Source organism: Charadrius vociferus, unplaced genomic scaffold (genome assembly GCF_000708025.1).
Source record: "Charadrius vociferus isolate BGI_N301 unplaced genomic scaffold, ASM70802v2 scaffold103, whole genome shotgun sequence".
Lineage (NCBI taxonomy): Eukaryota > Metazoa > Chordata > Aves > Charadriiformes > Charadriidae > Charadrius > Charadrius vociferus.
In genome coordinates, this window is record NW_009648061.1 from 932,769 (window position 1) to 947,992 (window position 15,224).

Genomic DNA, 15,224 nt, shown 5'->3' on the forward strand with positions numbered 1-15,224 from the left:
CGAAATGGGTGTAGCGAGCCTCAGTGCTGCTGTGCGAGGTGGTTGTGACAAGCGCCGGGGGCAATTCTGAGTCGGCGCGGAGCTTTAGGGAAAATGAGAGATTTGCGACGGCTGGCTTGCACACTGTATGTCTTCTTGCCATCACGCTCGCTGACTCTCCCCTCAGGGACTTTAAACAATATGTATTTCTCGGGTTTCTATTAGACTTTAAAATTAGAGTATTAGCTTACGGGTAATGTTGAGAAGACATCCAAGGATCTTCTCTGGCATTACATTACAGGGCACGGTATCAGTAATGGATCCGTAACTAGCATTTTACAGCTTGTTTTGTAGTTTAGTTAAAATAAATCTTTTCAAGGAAAGAAGAGAATAGGTGATTTATATAACGTAGAAATATGTGAACTATCAGGAGAAGTTTTTAGTTACAGTATTTGAGGTCCTGCCTGACAGCTGGCTAGCTGAATAGCACAGAGCGCTGCTCCAAGAGCATGGTTTTCTGTGACGTCACCCATTTCTTTCCTAGTGATGACTGCAAATAACTGTGGGAGAAATGCGTCTATCCACTTTCGGTACCATTTGAGGTATTTGAAAGGGCCAATACTACTGTTGTTTGATGCACGGTAGTCTTTCACTTGTTTCACATATGTACACATACACGCCCAGACAGTTATCTGGCTTTATCTCATCAGAAGCACCTAGATGTTTTTAAGACAGTTGCATTTTTGAGTATTTTTATAGCCAAAAATACATGCTTTTTCACATAATGAAATTGAGACCACTTCATTGTTATAGACCTGTAAATATTTTGGTATTGACTATACATGTACCTAAAAGATTCCCTTAAAATTAATGTTTCTGTGTTGCCTTTTCAGGGTGAATTGTTAAATCCTTGCCGCTGTGATGGGTCAGTACGATACACGCATCAGCTTTGCCTGTTAAAGTGGATAAGTGAGAGAGGGTCATGGACCTGTGAACTCTGCTGTTACAGATACCATGTTATAGCAATTAAAATGAAGAAGCCTTGCCAGGTAATTTGTTTGTTTGTTTGTTTGTTTGTTTTTAAAAATATGTCTTTCCAGTCATCTTTAAAAACAAAATGGTACTTAATGTTCATTTCAAGATTTTTGGAAAATACAGTGGAAGAGCCTATATGCTTTACTAGTTAGCACTCGCGCCCCCTTGAAGTTTGTTTTTAAGAACAGTTAGAGATTAAAACGTGTAGTCATTTGATTCTGTTATGTTGTTCTAGCTTTTGGCTTGCCATAGAAATGGTCTTCAGAGACTGCTAAATTTTGTAGTTAGATAGGTCATTCTGAGACATGACAAAACTTGGATCTCCCCAATTCACTTTCTAAACTTTAAAGATGTCTTTACAGTTGTTAAAGACTCGGTCAAAGGTTGATTTCAGTCATTCTTCAAGCATGGGGTCCAGAGAAGAGAGACAAAGAAAACTTCCATTGCCTGTGTGTTCACCTACTGTAAAAATGTAAAAGGAGGTGACTTTTTCAGTCTTGGCACAATCAGAGTAGCAGAACGCTATTCAAGTTTTGTCCACTAATAGCTATTTCAGAAGCTGAAATGTGCAGTAACATTTTTCACAGCTCCCTTTTAACAGCATCACAACATGCAGCTGGAAGTCAGAATATTACAGTGGTAGTATGTTCGGGGAGAGGGGAGGGGAAACTTAAAGCTTTAGCAGATCTGTTAGGGAAGCCTTAATACCACTTTGCATATCAGAATTCTTTAGAGGCTTAAAATTCCATCCTAGGAATTGTATTTCATACATCTAAGGAACACATTTAGTAAGATAATTGTATCTTTTTTTTTTTTACTTTTGATCTATGAGCTCAGAGATGATGGAGCTCTCAAAGGCCAGAGCATTCGGGTCATTTTTCTGTTCCTGGGTTTGATTGAAGTTTTATAGAAAAGACATGCTTGGATGGTAATGGCAGTTGTGTGAGCGTGATAAGCATTCCTTGAATGTAGGATATCTGGAGTATTTGCTTACAGCTGTTCAGATTAGGTGCAAGTACTTTCAGAGCCAGTTGTGACTTTATATATGTACATATTGTTTTTTTTTCTTTATAAATCCACAAAGGAAACTTTTTTATAAGCTTTCCTGGGTAGAACCTTTATGATATAAAAAAGTAATGGATTTGTAAAATGCTCCAGAAAATGAAGGCAGTAGATTGTGTTTCTAGATAGACTTTACCTGGCGGTTTGGCATGGGATTCTGTTTGATCCTTTTTGCTTTTTTTAACCTTTTATAAATGTTTATTTTCTGTATATCCACAGCAATCTCCTCCTTTTCCTAGCAAAGGTATATCATTAGCAACAGTCTGCAATGGTAGTCTCTGACAACAGTTTTTTGACAGCAAGGGCATGACATAGTGGCCTGCAAAGAGGCATCTAGTACTATTTGAGAAGTCCCAAGGTAGCCAAAATATCTGCACAGGATAGCAGATATGACACAGCTTACGAGATACTTTGGAACTGCAGCTGGAGACCAAGTGGGATATTAAAGGACACCGGAAATGTCATTAGACACCTGTCAGTGGATGACGGAATCAAGCCCCCGTTTGAAGAATAGCTATTCAGTTTCTCTGGAATACAGAAGCAGAGAAGAAAGAGTCAATAGGTGACACAGTAGACAACAATGTTTGGCTAAGCTACAAGTGAAGTAGAAAGAAACTGAAGAGCCAAAAGTTAAATGCCATTCTCTTCATGAGTTCTGGCACATTTAGGGGGAGGGGTGGAACTAGATTCATGTTTCTCCTTCGATAGCTTAAAAACCTTTGATTTATTCTTAACCCCATCTTTCACTTTTTGTGTAAATTATTTAAGTCTGCCCTTTTTTATTCTTGACAAAATAGCATACAAAAAGGTTTCATGGAGTTGCATACTCAAATAGGTTAGACATGCATTCCTAGGGTCAAACTCCTGACACCTAAAAGGTCACAACAGCTTTTTGAAGGGACTCAGTGGTACCTTTCTCATTCTTCTACACTGAATATTCCTCTTGTAGTTACAGAATCTAAAAGGAACTCTCAAAATTGTACTTGTCTGTGTATTTTTATAAGGGTGATCAGTCCTAAAATGCCCTTGCTGATCTCCCATATTCTTGACTATAATCGTAATGGCCATTTTTAACAGCTGTCTTGGTTTAAGCTTTTCGACTGGTTCTGAATCATTTGCTTGACTACACAAAAGCCTTTTTTAAGGTAACTTTTTGGTCAGGTTTGGGAAAAAGCTAGGGCTTAGACCGTTTCAGTATAGAAGTAGTTTACAACATCTTCATTGAGGTAGCTAATGTACTTAAAAGTTCCCAGGCAAGCAAGACTTCTGGCATTACACTAGATACAATATCTGGACAGGAGTAGTTCACTCTCTCTACAGCTAGTGGTCTGCCCCAGTCCATATTCTCAGGATTGTCTCTACCAGTCTTTTACTTGCTAGATCTGTGTAGACAGTGTCATAAGAGAGGAAAAGGGTGCTATTTACCAAAATAACTTTTTCTCAAGTGATTTGTTTATGCAGATTTACACCAGCTCCTCAGGTTTACTTTTACCTCAGGTATTTATGGAATGTAACAATGCTTAGGGAGTTAAGAAGTAGGAGATTTTTCTGTTTTCTTCCAGGACATTGGAATAGATGTGAATATTCCATTTAATATCTAACATTTTCTATGGTTTCTGTTGCTTCATGGCAGGGAAAGTAATCCCAAAGGGGGGCCTCTTTGGAGGCAATACATTCAAGGAACAAAATTTGCTATGGTAAGTGACTATTCCAATAGAAATTTTTCCAGTGTCACTTTGTATATTTCAGTGACTACTACTTGATTCACTTTTATGAACCCAATTTTGGAAACATGTAGACTTTCAATGTAAGAATAGATCTTAAAACATAAAAAATAACAAATTAACCAATGGGATAACAGTGAAAGATGAGCACACAAACAAATTGATGATGTTTGATAGAGTGTTTCACAGAGAAATGCAAATTTGGATTTTTTTCAGTATCCTTCTCCGGATCATGTCAGAAAGACATTTCACCTTGCCCTAGTCCATTAATGAAAGCACATGTTCACGTTGCTGGACTTGGTCGTTATGGTGGGGTGAAATTTGATCCAATAATAGGCAAGGTTATGTTAATAACTAGAAAAAAAACCCAAACTATAATGAGGGGAGGAACTATAATGAGGTGGAACAAACATTGGTTTGGGAGTTTTGGAACATTTTTGAAACAACTCAAAAAGGAGAGAGAAACTTGAAATATCTTCCCGACTTGGAAATTCAACCCGCTTAGAATGGCATTTCAGATTAACAAAGAGAAAGAAAACACAACCAGAAATATTTTTATATTGGTTTCTTAAGCTGTATAATTTGTACAAATTTCCTTCCTGAAGGAAATATAAAGAGAGCTTTTTTTCTTTTTTTTTACTGGTGCTATTTGACTATTGAGCTGTTAGCAAATTAGTTTACTAGACTTGCAGTTAAACATGAATGTATATTGAAGAATGTCAATTCTCTTGTAAGTTTCAGAAATAATGTTAAAAAGTGGAATATAGTCATGCAAAGCTTGAGAAAATATACTTTGGTGTTGAAAAACCCATCGTTTCTATAAAAATGAGCAATAAATATAATTAGAGAATAGCCTTTTCTAGACTGTAACTATAGTCAGTCATAAAGTAGTATTATGTTAGATGTTTAATGTACTCTGTGCTTCTATCCATTAAAATATTATATTCTGGTACTTCAGGTGAACTGGACCTATTCCAAAAGTGATACAGTAGATTGGTGTGCTAATTTAAAAGCTTATTGCATGGCAATTCAGCACCTTTTCTGACATCAGGAAAATCACAAAACGGTTATTTAAAAAAGTAAATTCTTAATTGTTAGGTCTGATTTCTTAATATAGATGAAAAAATTAAGGTTGTACTTAGTATTATTTAAGTAAGTATGTAGTTACTGGGGGTAGAAGGTGGCTCATGAGTTCAGTGGTTTTCAGTGGCCCAAATTGTGATTATTAACATTTGAAATATTCAGCATAAAAATTAGTATGTCCAACAGTTTTTGTGAATTACAGCTTCAATTTTTCAAGTCTTGTTAATGTGAGTAGTCCTCACTCATTTGAGTAATCTCACTGGCATCAATTAGATAAGTATGAGCAAGAGTTTGTAGCAGACTGCATGTATGTATATGCATATTATATTAAAAAGTACAAAAGTCAAGTTCTTCAGATACTTCAGTATCGAGGCCAGTGTCCAGAAAAAATTTGTAGTAAATGTTTAGTAAAAGTTATTGCTAATGACTATGCTCAGCTAGATGAAAGCATTTACTTTTTGTAGGCATAACCAAGAAGGGGAAAGGAGAAGGCTCAAATCTCCAATTGTTCTTTTTAAACTACACTATGTACTAGCAACAGTCTACTAACATTGGTGCTCTTACACTGCCTGTAATGGAGATCCAGGAGGATACGTTTTGCTATTCGCTATGTTAACACACACAAAGAACAAAATGTATTGTCCCAATCTTGGACAATTTACAAAGAAGTTTGAACAGGAGATAAGGGACAAGTCTATGGGGACGTATAAAACCAGTGGTCTCTGTACACTAACCATTTTTAACTACCATTGAGTTTTTGGCATCTCAAATGAGTTTTAAGATGCCTCTTGAAAAGAAAATAATGAATCTTTGCAGGCACCCTTTGAATGTGAAGGAAGTATGGAAGAGCTGTTAGAAAATAAAATACGTGGCTGAGATAGGTATCATGAACCGAACAGAGATGAGATTCGATGTCTGAGTAGTCATTAAAAGGTAATTAATGTGTCAGTAAAAGCCTGGAAGGACTTTAAAAATCAAGTCCAGTCTTTATTATTTGATGTGATGGGGAAGAGAGGAACCAGCGTAGTGGAGGAAGAAGGGCAGTAACATGGTCAAAGTACTGGACTAAAAAAGATTGTATTTGAAGCAGTCTTGTGGTCACTGAGAAAATTACATTTTTCATGACCTTAAAAGCTGTGTTACATCAATTGAGACATAAGATGAAAGTGATGAGAAATTGAATTTTTATATATGAATAGTCTTAGATATGCTACATAGAAAACACCCAGAAGTTTTAGAAATATTGTGAACAGGAAGAGCCAAATAGATATTTAAATTTAAGATAATTCCTGAGTTGCAGAAACCTCAGACCGGGGCAACAGATTATTAGATTGGAGCGCGAATCCATACTGCTTGACGAAGGCTGGGACATGAAAATCCTAGAGATTTTAATGAACTTAAATATATATTAAGATCCATGCAACAGGTGGTAGAAACAGATTAATGTTTTAGTTTTAACAGGAGAGAGCCGTCTGAAACAGAAAAATAGATCTGTCAGTCATCAGCATAGAAACAGTAGTTGTACAAAAAAAAGGCCACTTCTAGGGAGAAGTTACTAGACTAAATAGACCTTTTGATTTAATACGCTCCAAGTCGTTTCAGTGGCATGCCCTGGGTGGAAGCTGGTGATTACGGTCAGTTCTACATAGCGTGTTTAATGAGTTTAGAAACAGGATAGCAGGGCTATTAGAAAGGCCAGTGGTGTCAAAGTTGTAGTTTTTTTCTGTGGTGGAAAAGTCAAAATACATTTCCTGTGTACTTTCTGGGAATGATCTGAAGAGAGAAGTCTCTGATTAAGAGACTGAAAAAGAGAATTGGGGTGAGTGGATCAGGAGGAAGGACAAAATGATGTCACTGGTGCAAAGTTGAGAGATTACAGAAGAAGAGAGGACAGTAAAAATTTCACTGACAGAAAGGACAGAATTGCAAAAATAGAAGGCAACACAGAGAAAATGCTAAGGGGATAATGAATTTCATTATCTTTGTTTTGCAGTTAATGCACAGGGAGACTTGGAGATAAAAGGAGTAGAGTGTTGGAAAATAAAGGCAGCAAAAAGGTGTAGAGACAAAAGCCAATTAAACTTGAGAAGTACATTTGGTTAGCCATTCAGATGAAACAACAAATTTGTTATGGAGCAAATGAGCAGGCCACTGGTGCACTACTAGCATCCTAGGAGCAAAATATGTGGCTGTTAGCACATAGAGCTGAAGGAGTGCAAGATGGATATTACAGTGAAAAGGAACAAAACTGTAGAAGCTTTAGAAGGGTGGAGAGAATTGGTAACTAATGACAGATAAGAGGCAACAGGGGATAGAAGTCATCAGTATCAATGAACTGAAAGTCACGAAATAATGAAGAATAATATGTGAACAAATGAACTGATTCTATCACAGTGATAGTTGGATAGGGATAAAGAAGAACTAATAATAAAATGCTGGATATAGACCTAGGTGAAAAGCTAATCAAAGTGAAGAATGGCTATTTTGTTGACTATGAACACTGAACCATTTTTGTAAGTTCAATGGGGAGAGATGATATTCATCTAAGAGGTCAGAGCAGTCATCAACGCGGGAGCTGAAGCCATCAGGAAGGAGCATGGGAGATTACAAAGAGAGTTAAAAATTGAAATGAGACGGATCAAGTAGAAAGGGGTTAAGTGCACAGAACATAGCAGCTTGAAAGAAGGGAAGGAGATTTTTATTTTAGAGAGTCCTATGAAAGAACAGAAAGTGAGGAACTGGGCCGGGGGAGGAGGGCGGGGGGGTGGGGGATGTTAAGTCAGAACTGCCAAAAATTGGAAACCAAAGGTTTCAAACCTATGATTCAGTTCAGAAATTTGGATATTCCTAGTCTAGTGAGGATTTTAACATTGTATGGCAAAAATTAAGCTTTCTCACTGGTTGGAATGGATGAAGGTTGAAGTGATGATCTAGAAGGTGTAGTTAATATTTGGGATTTTGCTACAATGGTTGGAGTGTCACCAGCAAACACCTGAGATCTGCTTTCCTGATTCTCTGTGTGTTCATGCTTAGCTAGATGGAACATTCAGTCAAAGTTGGCATCTCAGCTGACAGAACTCAGGAAATCTGTTATTCTCTTCAGAGCGTCAGCTACTGCATGCAGGGAGCTAGACAAGCCACTCTGGTGCTCACATCTGTCTATTTAAGATAGGGGATTATCAGTAAAAAAATAGATTAAGCAAAGAAATAGTGATTATAGCATGGAGAAAAAATTTGTACTAACATATGGATAGTGATTTTAAACTAGTTCTCTTGCATTCACTTAGGTACTTATGTTGGACTTCTAAAGTGTATACTAAGGTAATCAAGTATCTATATAAAATAAATACAACAGACCCTGTTTTTAAAAAAGAATAGTATTAAATGTACCTAGGTGTGTACTCCTCATACATTACTTTTTCATTTCCTGTAGGTTATCAAAAAAGCAATTGTTTTCTTGTTTCATTTGTGAAATGTGCGAATTGTGATCAGGGCAGTTTGACTACTTGAACGGTGTGAAACAACAGTTAGCAGGATGTAAACTGCGAACTGTACTTGGAAATAAAGTTTTAATTACAGGTGTCATCCTGATCTAGTGGTAAGATATATATAGATATAGATATAAAGATTTAAAGGGTGTAATTATCTTGGTGTCTGAAATAGTGGGTTAAATACTTCAGGAAAAAAAAATTGATTCCTTTGAGCCTAAGACTTTCATGGGGCAAAATGACTAGCGTGAGACACGGTGCCATGTTATTTTTCAGATGAAATATCTCGAATAAAAGTTATTACTGAAATTATAAGCTTAAATTACATATTTAAAAAAGATTGAATTAGAAAAATACATCCAAAAGTTAAGGACAATGAGAATGGGAATCAAGTTTGCTATATATGCATAGTTACTGCGATTTTAAACGCTTAAGAAATCGAAGTAAACAATGCAAGGCTTGAAATATAGTATGGGGCCTGCACTCAGGAACCTTTGAGCTACTGTTTTTTGACATTTTTGTCCATTTGATTGGATATTTTCCCAATATCTCGATCTTCTAGCCTAAAATTGATGAAATTTATTTAGTGATGAAAGATTTGTGAGTTTTTCAAATATAAGTTTTTGTCTTATGTCAAAAATCCTGATTATTCAGATTTGCATTCCTATTAACACAGATTAGTGAAAAACGTTGCAACCAAGTACTGGTTGTTTCAGCAGGCTTCTTCTATTTCTCAATATGAAAACTTGTTAATAAATGATAGTGTACTGCTTTTATACCTCTTGTCAATGATTCTTAGCTCATGCTTATTTGGCAATGTAAGTAGCCTGCCCTGGGCTGTCATAATATACTGGCTTCTTTAGCAGTCATGCTGTTTTCTGTAAGTAGCTTGCCCTGGGCACCAAATACTGTCATAATCTCCTGGCTTCTTTAGCAGTCATGCTGTTTTTTCCAAAACTGAAAATTGTCAAAGCAAGTTGGCTTTCTTGAATTCATTTTGAAACTTCCTTTTAATGCGTCTTCGTTTTGAAAGTTGTTCAGTTTGCTCTGAAGTCTTCAGTGCTTCATCGACGTGGCTGGCAGTCATGCTAACTTAGTTCTTTCTTAAATTGTTCAGCTGGTGAGACAGCTTTTCAACATATTGCACTTATGTTTTTTAAAATTTTTGTCCCGTACATAGATTCAAATTGGATGCTTGGTATTCAGACTGAAGACTCTTATTGCTTCAGCAATGTGCAAAGGACAGCCCCTGCCTCCTTTCATGCCAATGGTGCAACAGTTAAAGAACAATTTGACCTCAGTTCTTTTGAAGTACTTGTCTGGGTCAGAGCACTCTCTTGTTGAGACAAGAGAAAACATTGTGAGTTTTGACTGCGTGACTCTCTTCCCAAAGGGTTCTTTGTTTTTTGTTTTAATTTATTTCATCTTTCCTTTTTATTTTCTTTATTTCTGAATTTCCTTTTTCTTGCTACTTTTGTTTACATTTTGGTGAAGCCGATAGAGAATGAGTATTCCAGTTTTAACCACATGCTGTTTTCTTTCCCCTTATTAGTTTTTTCCCCCCCTATATCTCTGCACATTTTTCTGGCAGTGTCTTCACTCCATGGCAGTATTAAACTTTGCCCTTTCTGTGACAAGCATATTCCCAGTACAGGAATACACCGTATTGATACCTACACAAGCTATAATATTGGGTGAAGACCATTTCCTGAGATAAGGCTCATTTTTTCTGGTCTTTTATGTACAAACAACAGATACAATTAAGAAAAATAATTCCTTAGTAGTTTCAGAAAGTCATGAACCTTGCCATCAAGATGCAAATACTTGCTAGCTTCATGTATATTTAGCTACTCTGCTGACACTGGAAGAAGGTTATTCCAAGCACTGCAAGGATCTTGAAAAAGGCAAATTCCATAAAATTGGCATCCAGGAGACTGTATCTGGAGAAAATGAGAGTAAACTTCAGTATGCTTTCTCTTCTTTCATGCTAAGGAAGCTCTCTCTGCTCGCAGGGCAAGAACAGACAGACAGAGTCTACTTCTTAATGGAATGCTTTATGTATCTTTCATTGCTATTATCTGAGCAATCTGCAATTTACAATCTACTATAACCTGTGGTTACTCGCAGCACATTGTGTTCCTCCTTGGATGGCTAAATTCTGCATCTCAATTTCAGGGCTGCTGTTTCACAGGAGGAAATCAATGTGACATATTTTACTTGAAGAAATCGGCATAACAGCTGATGTGAGCTCATTGGTTCACATCAGAATAATACAAGTAGAATGTAGCAGGCTTACACTCACAGCCTTTTCCTGCACTTGCAACACTGTCCTCCACATAATCTCCTTTAGTGACTGCAAGAATCACTGAAAGCTCCAATCATTCGATGTCATCTTCCAAAAAGGACGCTTTGCCTGTATTTAAATGTACAGTGATGACTTAAAATCCTCCTGAGACTTAATGAAGAGGGTCACTTCCTCTTCAAGCAGCATTTACGGAGTACTGCATATCATCTTATTGCTTTGTGGATGCTTGCACCAAATAGTAATTTGATTAATTACTGATGCCTTCTGATAGCTGTCAAACTTAAGGGAAATAACTTCATATCATCCACTACTCAGGATAAAGAGAGGGACCATCAAATGCATCTCGGGGATTTCAAAATCCTCTACTTCAGCCTGTCCTTTCCTTCCTATAGACTTGGGTAAAAGATCTAGAAAATATGTGATGTTGCTGCTTATTCTAGGGAAATGTGTCTACTTCAGAGTTTCTCCACTGACAGTTGATATGGTTACTATGTCCTTGAATGTGTTTAGAAATTTGTGGAAAATTTGCTGTGTGTTCACTGGGAAGACTTCATGGCCGTGGACATTTTAGAAACCTGTCTTTCTTCTGGGCCTTTCCCTCATGCTTTTGTAGATCTCACTAATATAACCACTGTGAACCCAGCCATAGCAATTAGGACCTACAAGATGTAGGGATGATTTCAGAAGAGAAAGTTGCAGTAGTTCAAAGTGACTCTCAGATGTATTGGTGTTTATCATGTAACGCAAATGAGTCTTTGTCTTCACTGTACAACTGTCATGCATAAGGTCCTCATGATAACCTCCAAAAGGTACTTTTCTTCCTTGTTTGGGTTCAGAGGTACAGGCTTCAAGTCTGTTTACTTAAAAATCACTTAGCATTTCCACAGTGCTATGTCCTCTGACCCCGAATTAGCATATCTGAATTGTGACTAAGAAGCCATGTCTTTGTCACAGTGTCATTTTCTCCATTTTCATCTTGCCCTAACTTTGCTGATGAATTGGCTAGGTTATCTAAGTACTGAAGCATTGTTATCTCTGACATATGAATCCCTAAGGATGTGACCCTTGGTTATGATATTAAATTTGTGACTATTTCTCTTCTCCCTTCAGTTACTATGCTGACTACTCCTTTTCAAGTATTGTGACAGAAATCAGGAAGATTCCTGGGGTAGAGATCTGTTTCAGAAAGAGTTACACTGTCTTTTTTTTTTCTTTTTTTTTTTTTTTCCTGATAATCAAGGCCTAATTCCATTCACTTTAGGGGAATCATAGAATCACAGAGTGGTTTGGGTTGGAAGGGACCTTGAAGATTATCTAGTTCCAACCCCCCTGCCATGGGCAGGAACACCTTCCAGGTTGCTCAAAGACCCATCCAACCTGGCCTTGAACATTTCCAGGGATGGGGCCTCCAAAACTTCTCTGGGAAACCTGTTCCAGTGTCTCACCACCCCCACAGTAAAGAATTTCTTCCTAATGTCTGATCTAAATCTACTCTCTTTCAGTTTAAAACCATTACCCTTCGTCCTATTGCTACACTCACTGATAAAGAGTCTGCCCCCATCTTTCCTGTAGACCTCCTTAAGGGGGAAGAGAGTTTTGTAGAATATGTTTTATGATATGAAAAAGAAAATTACTTTAGAAAGTTAAATAACTTTATTTACAAACTCAAATTCATGTGGGAATTTGCATTGCTCCAAAGGGATGAATAATTTGCATCTCGTGTTTATTTTCCTAAATAAAGCAAAACACCTTCTGAAAAATACTGTATGTGCTGGAAGGCCACAGTCCTACTGCTTGGTCTGTCTGTGGCACTCAGAATCTCTGCAGGGTGTTGTGGGTGCAAAGTAGTAGCTGCTTAGCTGCCTGCTGGAGATTTCCACCACTGGACTTGGTTAATATGTTGGCCGAGAGCCTGAGCTGCTTCACTTTGGTGGACCATGATCAGGCATTCAAAAGTGACATTCTAAAAACTGTTCTTCTATTGGAAAGTTACCGAGGCTTGTTTTCATAGTCACAAAAAAATACCAACCTTTCTCCTTCAGCACAGAGGCTGCGCACTGATTCCTAGTTCCTGGACTGGAGAAATGATGTATTCCTTCCTTCATCTCTCTTCTCCCTTAGAATCTTCTGTTATCCTCTATATAGAATCCTGTAGGCCAATATGGCAGAAGTAGTCGTCTTCACTGCAGCATAGCAGAAGCTATCTGGTGTCAGTGTCAGAATACTGACCATTTTCTTATTTTTTTTCATACGCTTTTAGAATACTGAGCCATAGTCAATATTCTCTACTTCAGAGTTGGGTGTTGGATAAGTTACTAAGTCAGCCACATCTACTGGGCAAACCTACCGAAAAAATAATATTAGGTCACAGAAAGGTAGTGGTTGGAAGGGACCTTTGGAGATCATCTAGTCCAACCCCGCTGCCAAAGCAGGTTCATCTAGAGCAGGTTGGGAAGGAATGCATCCAGGCACGTTTTGAATATGTCCAGAGAGATATTCAACCACAACCTCTCTGGGTAGCCTGTTCCAGTGCTCTGGCACCCTCAAAGTATCAAGTTTTTCCTCATGTTCAGATGGAATTTCCCGTGTTCCAGTTTCTGCCTGTTGCCCCTTGTCCTGTCACTGGGCACCACTGAAAAGAGTCTGGCCTCATCCTCTTGACACCCACCCTTTAGGTATGTATAAGCATTGATGAGATCCCCTCTCAGTCTTCTCTCCAGGCTAAACAGACACAGGTCTCTCAGCCTTTCCTCATAAGAGGTGTGCTCCATTCCCTTGATCATCTTTGTAACCCTCCGCTGGACTCTCTCCAGTAGTTCCCTGTCTTTCTTGAACCGGGGAGCCCAGAACTGGACACAGTACTCCAGATGTGGCCTCACCAGGGCAGAGTAGAGGGGGAGGATGACCTCCCTCAATCTGCTGGCCATACTCTTTTTCATGCATCTCAGGATACCATTGGCCTTCTTGGCCACAGGGACACACTGCTTGCTTATGGTCAACTTGTTGTCCATCAGGACTCCCAGGTCCCTCTCCGCAGAACTGCTTTCCAGCAGGTCAACCCCCAACCTGTACATGGATTTATTCCTACCTAGGTGCAGGACCCTACACTTGCTCTTGTTGAACTTCATTAGGTTCCTCTCCGCCCAACACTCTAACCCGTCCTGGTCTCGCTGTATGGTGGCACAGCCTTCCACTGTGGCAGCCACTCCTCCTAGTTTTGTGTCATCAGCAAATTTGCTGAGAGTACACTCTGTCTCCTCATCCAGGTCGTTGATGAATATGTTGAACAAGGCCGGGCCCAGTACTGACCCCTGCGGAACACTGCTAGTTGCAGGCCTCCAGCTGGACTCTGTGCCACTGATCCCAACCCCCTGGGCTCTGCCATTCAGCCAGTTCTCAATCCACCTCACTGTCTACTCATCTAACCCACACTTCCTAAGCTTACCTATGAGGATGTTATAGGAGACAGTGTCAAAAGCCTTGCTGAAATCGAGGTAGACAATGTTCACTGCTCTCTCCTCATCCACCCAGCCAGTCATTCCATCAGATAAGGCTATCAGATTGGTAAAGCATGATTTCCCCTTGGTGAATCCATGTTGACCACTCACAATAACCTTCTCTTCCTCTGTATGTTTAGAGATGGTATCCAGGATGACCTGTTCCATCACCTTTGCAGGGATGGAGGTGAGGCTGACTGGCCTGTAGTTTCCCATCTCTTCTTTCTTGCCCTTTTTAAAGACTGGCATGACATTAGCTTTCCTTCAGTCCTCAGGCACCTCTCCTGTTCTCCATGACCTTTCAAAGATGATGGAGTGTGGTTTCGCCATAACGTATGCCAGCTCCCTCAACACTTGGTGCATCCCATCAGGGCCCATGGATTTGTGGGTGTCAAGTTTGCCTAAATGATCTCTAACCCAATCCTCCTTGACCAAGGGAAAGTGTTCCTTTCTCCAGGCTCTCTGTCTTCCCTCCAGGGTCTGGTGTTCCTGAGGACCAGCCTTAGCAGTAAAGACTGAAGCAAAATTCAGTAATTCTACCTTCTCTGTGTTCTCTGTCACCAGGGCACCTACCTCATTCAGCACGTGGCCCACTTTTTCCCTAGTCTTTCTTTTAGTACTGATGTCCTTAGAATCATAGAATCATTTAGATTGGAAAAGACCCTTAAGATCATTGAGTCCAACTGTTAACTTAGCACTGCCAAGTCCATCACTAAACCATGTCCCTGAGCACCACATCAATACCTCCAGGGATGGTGACTCAATCAGTTCCCTGAGTAGCCTGTTCCAATGCTTGACAACCCTTTTGGTGAAGAAATTTTTCCTAATATCCAATCTAAACCTCCCTAGGAGCAATGTGAGTAAGCCCTTCTTATTGTCCTTGACACCCCTTGCCAGGTTTAATTCCAAGTGGGCCTTAGCCTTCCTCGTTGCATCCCTGCATACTCTGACAACATTCCTATACTCCTCCCAAGTGGCCAGTCCCTTTTTCCACATTCTGTAAACTTCCTTCTTCTTCCATCTGAGTTTTTCCAGAAGCTCCTTGCTCATC

General features: G+C 39.0%; 1 protein-coding gene across 1 annotated transcript in view; it reads left to right on the forward strand.

Moving 5' to 3' along the window:
• The window catches only part of MARCH11 (membrane-associated ring finger (C3HC4) 11), a 37,417-nt gene that overhangs the window by 3,842 nt on the left and 18,351 nt on the right, over window positions 1-15,224 (forward strand). Inside the window, 1 exon segment of the mRNA XM_009883794.1 lies at window positions 873-1,028. Coding sequence (XP_009882096.1) covers window positions 873-1,028 — 156 coding nt within the window.